Source organism: Meles meles, chromosome 8 (genome assembly GCF_922984935.1).
Source record: "Meles meles chromosome 8, mMelMel3.1 paternal haplotype, whole genome shotgun sequence".
NCBI lineage: Eukaryota > Metazoa > Chordata > Mammalia > Carnivora > Mustelidae > Meles > Meles meles.
In genome coordinates, this window is record NC_060073.1 from 22,541,431 (window position 1) to 22,555,106 (window position 13,676).

The 13,676-nt window shown below is 41.3% G+C and overlaps 1 protein-coding gene across 2 annotated transcripts in view; it reads right to left on the minus strand.

Annotated features, from left to right (window-relative positions):
• Positions 1-9,747, minus strand: part of API5 (apoptosis inhibitor 5) — a 30,155-nt gene extending 20,408 nt beyond the window's left edge. For both annotated transcript variants that reach the window (XM_046016188.1, XM_046016187.1), the window contains exons 1-3: positions 9,541-9,747; positions 1,235-1,396; positions 71-164 (exon numbers count right to left, since the gene is read on the minus strand). In XM_046016188.1, coding sequence (XP_045872144.1) covers positions 71-164; positions 1,235-1,396; positions 9,541-9,609 — 325 coding nt within the window. In that variant the 5' untranslated portion in view covers positions 9,610-9,747. The remainder of the gene's footprint in view (positions 1-70; positions 165-1,234; positions 1,397-9,540) is intronic.
• Between the last annotated feature and the right edge of the window lie 3,929 nt (positions 9,748-13,676).

Here is a 13,676-nt window from a genome sequence, read left to right on the forward strand (position 1 = left end):
AAGCTAAAAACAGTTACTTTTTCAAAGAGAAGGTATATTTAGATAAAAGGGTAATAATAAAATTCCTTACCAGTCTGCAGAAGTTGGGTTAGTATATCTGCCACTCGGGGAAGATTTTCTCCAGTGGCAAATTGAGGCAGCTCTTTAATTGCTTGCCGTCGAATCTGAATACAATTTTAAACAAAAAATTAACCAAAGTTAAGGAAAACTAAAACCTCAGAGAAACCGTAATTAGGGGCATATGAGTCACCAAAATATAAAACATGAGACTTCTAGCTGTTTTAGAAATAATTTGCTCCAATATTAAAGTCAAGCTTAACAGAATAATTAAATATGTGGTAGAAAGGGATGTTAAATACGATTACTAACCGGAGTAGACAGATTTGAGATCATCAATAACAATTTATATACTGATTACATGTAACTGTTGGGTCTTTACTACCTTTGGGCACATACTGCAGTAGCCCTTAAGAATAGCTAGAGTGGCAATGACCTATCTAATAACTATATTTACTTTAGAATTTCCAGTATTAACTATTCAATATAACATCTGTGAATATATTCTGTGTACTTAATTCCAAATTTGTGGGCCTGGCTTATTTAGTTTAAAATAAAAATGGACAGGACTAATATCTAGCAAATTGTGCATGAAATGTTGGCGATTCACTAATTTCATTTGAAAAGCCAGGAGGTGATAATTTAAAGTTCTTAGGAACCTGAATCAGAAGCCGGAATGCTGACAGTTAATTCTGTTCCAAGGAAAAACTATTTCTTCTTTTTCTAGAGTCCCATGTAATAATTACATAGACAAATTATTTTTTTGCTATATACAATATTTTGGGGTGTTGAAACTATAAGATGTAACAATATTTTAAATATCTAAGCAAGTACAAACTGACTGAAAACATTAGTCTAATTTCATGTGCACAATGTATAACAATCTATGAAAAAATGTGAGCCACAACCCATTTTTACCATTGGATAACAGATATGCAAAACAAAATACTTTGTAATTCCATGCATTTTTCACAGTTGAAAGGTGGTGAAAGACAGAATACATTTTCTCAAACACAGATTTAAGCCTCAGTATGGCATCACGCCAAATGACACTGCAGTATTTCACTGTGCATGGATACAATTGGTGTTTCAATTACATTAGCTGCACATTGGAAGTATCTGAAAATGGCAAGTGAGACATCTGAAAGCTTGCTGAAAGCATCAATCATAAACTTACTGATACATCTTCATCCTCACAGAGGTCTAACTGTGCATTGATAGCAGAATCAGCCAATTCTGGAAAATGTTTAAAGAATTTCGGAATAAACTGGGCTGCTAATCTTTTTTCTTTTGTACCACCTTTCACACCATCTAGTATCACTTGATAGGCATCTTTATGCTGAAAGAAAGAATAAAGCAGAAAAGAAGAATTTTAAGGATGGGAAGCTAAACAAACTTGAGTCTGCTTTATTATTTTTTTTTAATATTTTATTTATTTATTTGACAGAGAGAGAGGTCACAAGTAGGCAGAGAGACAGGCAGAGAGAGAGGGAGAAACAGGCTCCCCACTGAGCAGAGAGCCCGAAGCGGGGCTCGATCCCAGGACCCTGAGATCATGACCTGAGCCGAAGGCAGAGGCTTAAACCACTGAGCCACCCAGGTGCCCCTTGAGTCTGCTTTAAATTCGAAAAGTACGCTAAAAAGTAGGGCTTATGTTTGGAGTTTTACTGTTTAAATTGGACACCTATATTCCTACCATCTTCTCCCTTGCATGCCCCATGCCCATACATTATTTGTCACTTGGGGAAGAGAGAAGGATGACTTGAATTTTAAATGCAGAAAGCAAATAAAGTTTGTTGACACATCAACGCTTCCTTGTACTGTTGGTTACTGACCCTGACCTTGAATATTTTCTAGATAGTCAACTTTGGATTAAGATAGATTCTAATGTCACATATTTAAGTTTTTATTAGAATACATTCAAAACTCACTTGTTTCCTTTTACTTATTTATTTTTGAGAAAGAGAGACAGAGAGACAGCACAAAAGGTTGGGGGGAGTTGGGGAGAGAGAAGGGGAAACGGAGGGAAAGAGGGAGTCTCCAGCAGACTCCATGCTCAGTAAGGAGCCCAACACAGGGCTTGACCTCATGACCCAGAGATCAGGACCTGAGCTAAAATCAAGAGCTGGATGCTTAACTGACTGAGCCACCCAGAAGTCCCTCATTTGTTTCCTTAAAAACAAAAAACAAAAAATAAAAAAACTTTCAGAAGTGTTCTCCTTCAGATACTCATAATGTGAAGGGTGAACAAGACCCCAATCCCATTTACACCCTTGCCTCCAAAGCAGGCCTTTTCTTAAATGACAACGATCAAGCTGGCAAACAGGAATGATAAATCCTTAGACTGTAGATACACATTCTGTTTGGACATATGCATAAAATTTCTAATTACTGAAAACATTAAACATTATAATAATGATACCAAATGTGCACACAGCATAGTGTTTACTCTGTTCAAGGCAATGCTCTGCTTTAGATATGTGCTTTGGATACTTCCATGCCATCGAAAGGAAAATAACCAATAAAAATCCAGTGGATTATAGAATTGCCCAAACTTTAGTTTCATAATGTCCTCTTTCCATGGACAATACTCTGTTAAGTGGAAAAAATAAAGCAAAATACGAAGTTATTTAGGTACAGTAGGATCTCAATGAAGGATTTTAATATCAGAAATAAAGTGTTCCAGTATCAAAAAGGCTAGTCATAATTAGATCTTTTAAAGGTACTGATTTTAATAAATTCTGCAAAATACTAGACTGAAAGTTCAAATACTGCCAACCTATCTAAAAAAACAAATTCTAAAAGTAAGTTCGAAAAAAACTAAAATTCCACCAACTGATTGACAACTCCTCTTAAGATCTGAAACATAACACCAACTCCTAAATAAGAAAAATGTCTCTGAATTAGGTTAGCTTCTTCATGAAGTGCAGACACAAAATCAGTCTTCAGGAGTTACTACTTCGAAAGTATATTACACACTGGGCGCCCGGGTGGCTCCGTGGGTTAAGCCTCTGCCTTCAGCTCAGGTCATGATCTCAGGGTCCGCAAAGGGCTCTCCACTTGGTGGGGAGCCTGCTTCTCCCTTTCTCTCTTTGACTACTTGTGATCTCTCTCTCTGTCAAATAAATAAAAATCTTAAAAAAAAAAAAAGTTTCCCCAAAAAACCCCCCAAAGCATATTACATACTTTTAATGCAAAGGTCTGAAAAACTATGGCTAACTTCTCTACCACTGTACATTCCTGTGTTTTGCCTCATGTCTTCCAGACAGGCTTCATAAAACCAAAGTTTTAAATAGTCTAACACCCTTACTTTTTTGCAGGGTATCAAATCCAATTTCCTTTAAATCAAACAAAGCTTTACTTATAAAGTCTTTTGAAGAAATTCCTTAGAGTGCCTAAAACTAAATGAAGAATCCCTACCTCAAACAATTCATTCTCTTGTCAAGAAAAAAAATCTGAATTAAAAAACAAAAAAAAGACAAAAAAAAGATCTGAATAGAATAAAAAGGAATCATTAGTGACATTTACTGAAAGCCTACCAGGACTGAATAATGCCTTATGTATATGCCTCACAGTAATCCTGTGAGTTAGGTGTTACTACTATCCCTATCTTTTATTTTACTATTTAAAAAAAAAATTTATTTTTTAATTTGAGAGAGACAGAGTGACAGAAATAGAGCACAAATGGGGTGAGGAGCAAAGGGAGAAGCAGACTACCCGCTGAGCAGGGGGCTCCATCCAGGGCTTGATCCCAGGACTCTGGGATCATGATCTGAGCAGAAGCAGACACTTAACCAACTGAGCCACCCAGGCGCCCCATCCTTATTTTTCAAATGAGAAAACCAAGCCTCAGAAAGTGAAATAATTTGTCCAGAGCTACACAGCTAGACAAATAGCAGACCTGAACACAATTCTTTTTTTTTTTTTTTAAAGATTTTATTTGACAGAGATCACAAGTAGGCAGAGAGGCAGGCATAGATAGGAGGAAGCAGGTTCCCCGCTGAGCAGAGAGCCCGATGTGGGGCTCAATCCCAGGACCCTGGAATCATGACCTGAGCCGAAAGCAGAGGCTTTAACCCACTGAGCCACCCAGGTGCCCCATGAACACAGTTCTGACAGGCTCTAAAGTCAAGACCTGTGCCTAATACCAAGCCTCTTTAAGTTCTGAGATTTTTCTTAACAAAGGAAGAGAGAACACAAGCTTGCCAGATCTAGGAACTCAAAGGGAAAATGTGAGTCCTAAATATAGGCTCTACACAGGCAAGTACACTGAGATATAGCATCCCAAACACAGCAATTCCTTTGAAAAGTTGAGCACTTTAACATATTCAAACTAGAAATCAAAGCATCAATTTTATCAAATAATTTCTATAAACATTACTAACAGACTTCACACTGATTATCCTTTATATAATTCAAAATAAAATGCTCTTCTTTGCCAGTTCTTTGTCTTCTAACTGTAGCATAGGGACAAGACTTTTTACAGAATCTCTTTAAAATAGTTATTACTTCTGGTTTTCCAAGTAGGAAACAAAATGTAAGTGATATTTTCAATGATCACAGTGATTTAGTGGCAGGTAGCCTGTAACCATTATAAAGTATTCCAAATACTACACGGCACTGCTTATTTTTTTCTCTTCCAACACAACAGTATATTTCAGCTAGATAAATAAATTTGTGATCCTAACAAGAAGTTTTAATTGTAAATATTTTAATACATTTCTGAAACTATGTATTTGTGTGTGCTTTTAATAGCTAATTAAAAAAGCAAAGTCTAGGGCCGCCTGTGTGGCTCAGTGGGTTAAGCCTCTGCCTTCCACTCAGGTCATGATCCCAGGATCCTGGGATCAAGCCCCACATCGGGCTCTCTGCTCCGCGGGGAGCCTGCTTCCCCCTCTCACTCTCTGCCTGCCTCTCTGCCTACTTGTGACCTCTGACTGTCAAATAAATAAATAAAATCTTAAGAAAAAAAAGCTGTTTTAAAAAAATAAATAAAAAATAAAAATAAAAAAGCAAAGTCTAAAGAAATCACTAAAATATTTTCAAGTAAAAAGTCAAGCTACAATAAGATCCACATTCAGCAGATACCCTCTACAATAAGAAATTTGTGATAGTGATTGTCAAAAGACAACCAAATATTTAAGTGATCAGTGACATGCCAGGTAAAGCCATGTTTGAGATCAGGATGCAGCTTCTAGGAAATAAACAATTTTAAAATTTTATTTATTTATTAAGATTTATTAATTTTAGAGAGAGAAAGCAGCAGTGGGAAGGGCAGGGAGTGAGAGAAAGGATCTCAAGCAGACTGCCTGAGCCACGGAGCCCTACACAGGGCTCAATCTCATGACCCCAAGATCACAACGACAGCCAAAATCAAGAGTTAGCCACTTAACTGCACCACCCACGCACCCCTAAACATTTTAGAGAAAAAAAGGTATAGTTCCAACAAACATATTTCTCAAGTATGACATAAAAAGAAAACGGATATTCTAAGCTATATCACTACTTTCCTCTTCACTCAATAATCTAGTTTGTAGGAAATACTGAATTAATACTTTATTAGGGAAGTATAGTGACAGATTGGAGGGTTTTGACGCATTAAATAATGCTTTACTTAGAATTTATTATTCCAGGTTTGCTTATTAGAAAACACACTCATGGTTTAAATATATGATGTGAGAGTATAAAGTTCTCATCTTCATTCACATATATATATATGTACACACAGTAATTACATGGATATATCATTTATTATATAACATATTAATTGTATAACCTTATTATTAATATAATTATACCTGCTCTTTGAATGTATTTCTTCAACTGTAAAGAAAAAAATGTCTACTGAAGGGCAAGGCACAGTGCAAGCAGAGAAACAAAGAAGAGTCTTAACCTCAAGACTTCATAATTTGGTAAGGGAATAAGAGAAGTCCTCACATGAAATATATATAAATGTGGAATACTATAAATGAATACACAGTGTCAAGGAGGTTCATCAAGAGAAAGATCTGGTCTGAGGACTTTTTTTTTAAAGATTTTATTTATTTATTTGATGGAGCAGCGGGAAGAGCAGAGGCAGAGGGAGAAGCAGGCTCCGCACTGAGCAGGGAGCAGTTGCAGGAATCAATCCTATGACCCTGGGATCATGACCTGAGCCAAAGGGAGACGCTGAACTGACTGAGCGACCCAGGTGCCTGAGATCTGAGGATCTTCTGAGGAATAATTTTGAGGAAAATTAGCCGAAAACCTCAGAGAACTTGTGTTTTTCCTAATATATTCAGAGAGCATTACTCTGAAAGAAGTACTGACAGTAGTGAAGAGGGCATTCCCCTCAACAGCAGCAGCACGAACTGTGGTACTCTGATCTTTGACAAAGGATAAAAATAAAAATAAATGTTAGAAGGAAGTTCTAGACTAAAACCTCAAATATGGTCTCAGAAATGTCCAGAAAGGTATCTGCCAGGAAACTAAACTCTTTTTTTTTTTTTTAAAGATTTTATTTATTTATTTGACAGAGAGAGATCACAAGTAGGCAGAGAGGCAAGCAGAGAGAGTGAGAGGGAAGCAGGCTCCCTGCCGAGCAGAGAGCCCGATGCGGGACTTGATCCCAGGACCCTGAGATCATAACCTGAGCCGAAGGCAGTGGCCTAAACCACTGAGCCACCCAGGCGCCCCCAGGAAACTAAACTCTTGAATGTAAACCTTGTAAGTTAACTGAAAATCAGGCTTTGCTACATGAAGAATGTAAACGCTTTCTCTCCTTAAAAAATCGTCAGTGGTGGGCGCCTGGGTGGTTCAGTGGGTTGAGCCTCGGCCTTCAGCTCAGGTCAGCTCAGGTCATGATCCCAGGGACCTGGGATCGAGCCCGGCATCAGGCTCTCTGCTCAGCGGGGAGCCTGCTTCCCTCTCTCTCTGCCTGCCTCTCTGCCTACTTGTGATGTCTGTCAAATAAATAAATAAATAAATAAAATTAAAAAAAAAAATCATCAGGGGTGTTCCTTCCATTAAGTTGGCACCTCCTTTTAGTTAAAATTCACATGTAATATCTTGAAACCTACTATCTTTTTTGGTAAGCAGTTTCAGGACCTTTCTCTAAAAGGGGAAACGTTATTACACAATAGAGCAGAATGAGTAGCCATTGTGGATTTGTCCAGCTTCAGACCTCCCAGAATTCACTGAGCCTGAGACAATCACCGCACATCATTATGCACAGGTCTTTTTGCATCAGAGAGCTGCCTGCCAGCTGTCATCAGAGTGTCATGAAGGTATCGATCTCACATCATGTCAAGAAACTGTGCTAAAATTTTAGCAACTGGCACAGTGTGTGGCACATGGTAGGTAATCAAAAAATGTACTGAGTAACCCTCACTGAAGCCTGAATGAAAAAGCTCCTCTTCTGTTTTCACAAACTTCTGTCCGCTAAGCGCTTTGTCCAAATTAAAAGCAGATTTTTTTGCCTTGACAAAGACATTTTTGACCTCTTGAGGGAGAACTCTCAACCTTACCTGGTACTTAAGATTAAAGATGACATTAAGAGGAAAACGTGAACAACTCTTAATTATTCACAACATATATGTAAATTCCAGTCTGGATTCTATTTGCCCTAACAGACTCTAAGCAGGTGGCTGTCAACCTTTTTGCTATCCAGTAAAGAATGAGGGTGGGGGTATGGAACATGACTAGGTACACAGTTTCTAAGTTTCCCTAAAAAATTTCTGATCTACCTCTTTGGGAGGGCACCATCTACAAACTGAGGATCACTCTCCTGGTTTCTACCCCATCTCCTCTGCTGATCTGCAACAAAGTCAATTTTAGGTAGACCAATCTGCTACAATATTCCTCATATCTGTCACAATGAATAAGAATATCTTCACTTCTGGGGCGTTTGGGTGGCTCAGCGGGTCAAGTCTCTGTTTTCGGCTCAGGTCATGATCTCAGGGTCCCAGGATCAAGCCCCACACTGGGCTCTCTGCTTAGCAGGAAGCCTGCTTCCAGCCCCCCCTCTGCCTGCTGCTCTGCCTACTTGTGATCTGTCAAATAAATAAATAAAATCTTAAAAAAAAAAAAAAAAGGATATCTTCACTTCTAAATCTTTCTAGGAACAGTAACAAAATCAAAATATGACTGATGACAGTTTTTCCAATCTTGTCTTACTGGGCAGAAAATTTCTCCCTCAGTACCGACCGACCTAACACACATACTATATTTTCATCTACAACAGACTGTCAGTGTACTTCTCATTGATGACGTCAAAACTCCCTACTGAAATGGAAATATAGTTGGAAGGAAAATAATCTAGGTACTTTACACCGGTATATTTACATTTCTAGGTTAAGCTTAAGGAAGGTCCTGACATCACAATTCTCCTGTTGTTGTTCCGCTGGGAAAGAATTTACCTGAATTACACATGTCCAGAAAAGGGGGCTGGGGGGGACAGTGCCACACAGCCTTGCTAACATTAGCAGCAGACTATAGGATCTTCTACTTCCTACTCCATGCAAGAGACAAGCAGAAGAATCACACAAAATTCTAAGCACTGAAACCATATGGCATAGAATTTCTAACAACAATGATTAAGATTACCTGGGAGAGCCTGGTTCTTTTCCCAAGGAAACATATACACACACATCCCAACTCCTTAAGTCCAATATACTCCAGTTCAATGTACTCCAGGACTTGAAAACTCACAAAGAAGCCGGTATGGCAACTCAACACTGCTGAAACTGTATGTCTTGGGGCAAACACTGAGGAGAGCTCTTGCCAGACAACTCTATTTAAAGCTGCACTCTCCCCCTCCCCCTTGCCACTGCACGGTCCCGTTATATTTTCTCCACAACGCTTTCCAAGGCGGGTACCCAGCTTTCTTACTTCTCACTAGTTTCCCTCACGAAAGGTACATTCGGGGAGAGCACGGGTAACCTTCTATCCTGTACCTTCAGGGCCCGGCACGGCGCCTGTAGTGTGTAGCAGGCGCCCAAAACCGTACTGAATAAATGAAATCGGAAGCCCTCGTTAAAATCTGGGAAAAGGGCCCCTCTTCTGTTTTTCACAAACTTTTGCGAGCTAAACACTCTCCCTAAATTAATAACAGGTTTTTCGCCTCGACAAAGACATTTTTGACCTCTTGAGAACTCTCAATTTCATCTTCCGATGGGCTGAGGTTCATCGGGAAGGAGAAAGACTTAAGAGCCATCTGCAGGGCAAGACTCGGGATGAGAATTAACGGTGGGGGGGGGGGGGGACAGACGAGGCTGAGTTAGGAAACCCCACGGTGAGAAAAGAGAGGCGGAGGAGCCTGGGACCGGGACCCAAGCTCTCCCTGGCGAAGCCAGAGTTTACACTCCGAGAGGAGCCCACCCCGACGAAACAGCCGGGGACGCTGGGAGCCCCGCGGGAGGACGAAGCAGCAGCCCCCGCCCGGCCCGGGGAGCGCTTTCGAGAGGCCGCGGAGCGCCGGGCCCTGCAGGCCGCTCGGGGACTTACCTGGCCCACTTGCTCCGTAGCATCGGCTAAGATGCCGTAGTTGCGATAAAGCTCCTCCACGGTCGGCATGGTGAGCGACAAGCCCAGGGCCCGCTCCTGCTGTCGTCTTCGTCGCCGGCGCCACCGCCGCCTCTAAAGTTCTCCAAGCCCGCGACCCGCACTATTACGCCTCCAGCTGCCGCCAGTGCCGCCGCCAGTCACCGCGCTCAGGGCGGCTCCGCCCCCAACGTCTACGTAAAGACGTGCGCGTTGGGAGCGGCCTTCACTGACCGCCCATGCACCCCCCCCAGGGGTTCTAGCGCCCTCTAACGCTTGGCTGTGCAAAAAGCTACAAAGATGATTAAATTCTCTCAGGCTCCATTGAAGGATTGTGTCTGGGAAGGAGCTCTCGCTGGGGGTGGAGGAAACTGCAAAGATTACTGCGTTTCTGCTCTTCAAAGATCTTCCACTGGGAAGCCTGGGGCCTCAGTCGTTAAGCGTCCGCCTTCGGCTCAGGTCCATCCCAGGAGTCGTGGGATCGAGCCCCGCCTTGGGCTCTCTGCTCTGCCGGAAGCCAGCTTCTCCATCTCCCACTCCCCCTACTTGTGTTCCTTCTCTCCCTGTCTCTCTGTCAAATAAGTAAAATCTTAAAAACAAACAAACACACCCCCCCCCATTGTCTAGAAAAGTGATCTTAACCGGAGATAAACAGAATGAGGGGTGGAAGAGTTTCAGGGTTGAAACGTTAAGCTATTATAGATGATAAATTTCAAAGCCAGACAGTTTATGCCGAGTGTGTACAGGCAGTAGTCACAAAACAGTTCCCTGGCTCTTGTACTCCTTGGTCAGATTAAGAATATTAAAAAGGATTAGGGAGCAGGAGAGGAATTGGTGAGGTTTTGTTTTGTTTCTGAGAGAAATGTGCTTAGAGATGTGAGTAGCATAGGGCAGTCGCCATCTCCTGCCCTCAAGCCTGGGTCCATTCTGCAGAGTCCAAAATATGGTGCCTGTTGGGAGACTACAAAAGACTGGTGCCTAATGAATGCTGAAGAAGTTTGAGTTTCCTGGGGCAGGAGAGCAGAGGTGGCCCTGTTGGGACCTACCTGCATTCCCATTTCGCTGGAGCAAATGTGTTGGAGTGATTTCCTTGTGCCAGAGGTGGGCCATGCAACAGAGAGAAAGATGATAGATCCATTCAGAGTCCTACTCCAGGGATGTTCTGCCTGAGAGAGAGAAAGCCCCATGACAAGAGTCAATGGCAGCAGGAACAACATGATCATTGAGAACAGCAAATTGGAATCTCAGGGGGTCCCACAGTGTGACTCACGTGAAAGACTTGGTCTCTACCAGACCAGAGAATGTCTGGAGGACTGCACATTCAAGACCCTTCTTACTAATTTCTTCCCTCTTCTTGGTCTCCTTATGCCTGGGAGGGCTCAGAAACTGTCTTCCAAATTTAGTCAGGGATGAGAAGCAGACGGGCAAGATGGGAAAGAGGCCCCAGCTGGTGGAGAGGGGATCTAATTGCAAATCAAATTTGCAATTTGGGTTCACGTGTTGGAATGGACATTTCAATTTCTGAACTGAGGATTGTCTTTTAACTAAAAGTGAGCAGAAAAGTCATGGGTCTGCCAGAATTTCTGCCTAGAGCCAGAATAAGATTACTCCATCTGAATAAATTTTAAAGAGATCATGGAAGATTATTTTAAAATAAATTTTAAAGAGATAATAAAAATGTATCTTGATGACATCCCCCAAGTTAGGTATTCAATGTAGTGTCAGGTGTGTGTGTAAAAGTAAGAGAAAGGGATCAGGGGCAGGAAGTGAGACTGTGTGTGTTCATGTTTTAATTCATTACAACAGGAGTATGCTAATATATACATCCTATGTGTTTGTATGTCTCCATATAATTTACATATCAAAAATTTTAAACAGAAATTTAAAAAGGAAAAAGATTCAATCCGTGTTCCTCTGTTGTAAAATGTAAGTCGATCAGACAAGCTCCTTCCAACCTAATCTTATCTAATGTTCCAGGCAGTTTTACTCAGTACCATGTCCTTCACTTCCTGGTGCCATCTATTAATTAGTAAGCCATAGTCATCAGGCCTGTGAACTCTTCTTGCTTCCTTATTCTTCTGTGACTCTCACTCTTGGAGAATGCTTTAAATCATTTTATATTTTTCTCTATTTCCAGCTAGTCACCTAAGCTAAGGCCTAGGACTGGCCCTGATGATGATAATGTTGATAATAATGCTGGCAGTGGTGGTAGTAACAGAAGTCATTCTAATAATAACCAGCATAGACTGAGCAATGATGATGTTCTAAGCACTTTACATGGGCGCCTGGGTGGCTCGGTGGGTTAATCCGCTGCCTTCGGTTCAGGTCGTGATCCCGGGGTCCTGGGATCGAGCCCCGCATCGGGCTCTCTGCTCAGCAGGGAGCCTGCTTCCTCCTCTCTCTCTGCCTGCCTCTTTGCCTACTAGTGCTCTCTGTCTGTCATATTTAAAAAATAAAAAAAATTAAAAAAAAAAAGCTGCTAAGCACGTTACATGAACTGATTCATAAAAGCTCTGTGAGCTAGGAAATAATATCCCCTCCATTTATAAACAGGCAAACTGAAACACTGAAATATGAACTAAGCTGCCCAATGTCCCTTAGCTGGTAAATGGCTTAGTTGGGCTTTGAGTCTTGGCAGGTGAATTCCAAAGCCCATGCTCTTTACTATGAAAGTATATTGTCTCTCACTCCCGAACCGCGACCCCTCCATCCCAGTACATTCAGTCAATCACAAGTCTCAACTCTACACCTGAAATTAATCGCATGTTTATTTCTTTCTCACCATTCTTTCTGCCTCATTCAGTTCAGGCCCCATTGCCTCACGTTTGAGTGATGGTCACAGCTTCTTGAAAGGTGTCCTTGTCTCCAGACTCAGTTGACTCTACTTACTGAGTATCTTTTCCTCTTTTAAGAATTTTATTTATTTATTAGAGGGAGAGAGAGAGAGCATGAGTGCACAGCCAGGGGAAGGACAGAGAGGTAGACTACGTGCTGAACAGGGAGGCTGACATGGGACTCAGTCTCAGGACTTTGGGCTCATGACCTGAGCCAAAGGCACACACTTAACTGACTGAGCCATCCGGGTGCCCTGGAGATTTTCCCTTTAATTAGACAAGGTAACATAAGAATAGGGTACTGTCATAATACATTCAAATACTACAAAAATATTTCACATAAAATCCAAAAGTTCTTGCTCATATCTCTCTTCCCCATAGATGACTATGGCGACCAGTATGGTTTATATTCTTATAGATCTTTATATAAAATATATCACTTTAAATATGTTATGTAAATTGTGGCATATCACACATTTTGTTCTTTCCCTTGTTTTGGTTACTTACATATGTTTTGTAGATCTTTCCGTGACAGTGGTACCTAGCATTGATGGACCATAGTTTATCTACCTATTTCTTTTGGGGCATGTAGGTTGTTTCCCATGTTTCATTATTACAAAGCCTGATAAAGGGATGATTTTTATTTCTTTCTTTGTGCTTTTCTATCTTGTCCAGCTTTTCCAAAAGAGGTTTTGTAGCTTTCTTTAAAAAAGATTTTATTTATTTATTTGACAGATAGAGAGAGAGAGAGAGAGATCACAAGTAGGCAGAGAGGCAGAGAGAGAGAGAGAGGAGAAAGCAGGTTACTTGCTGGGCAGAGAGTCCAATGCAGGGCTCGATCCCAGGCCCCTGGGATCATGACATGAGCCGAAGGCAGAAGCTTTAACCCACTGAGCCACCCAGGTGCCCCAGGTTTTGTAGTTTTATATATTTTTACATATATTCTCTCTTTTTGTCGTTGGCTCTATGAATGGGTTCAGAGGTCATTTTGTAGGACACCCTCTCTTCTAAAAAGGCAAAATTAAGTCCCCGCAAAGAGAATGGAATTGACTCAGCTGAGGTCATATTTCTGCTTTGGTCCAGTCCGTTAAGACCAAGAATGCGACATCATACAAAAGAAACACAACTTCCAGGGGCCCATGTTACAGATGGGGGAGGTTGGGCCAGAGAAGGGAGAGATGAGAAGGGTGTTGACCTCCTTTTGGGAGAGTTGCTACTGCATCATCTACCAAAGGGAATGCTTCAAGGCCATTTGGATTCCATTGT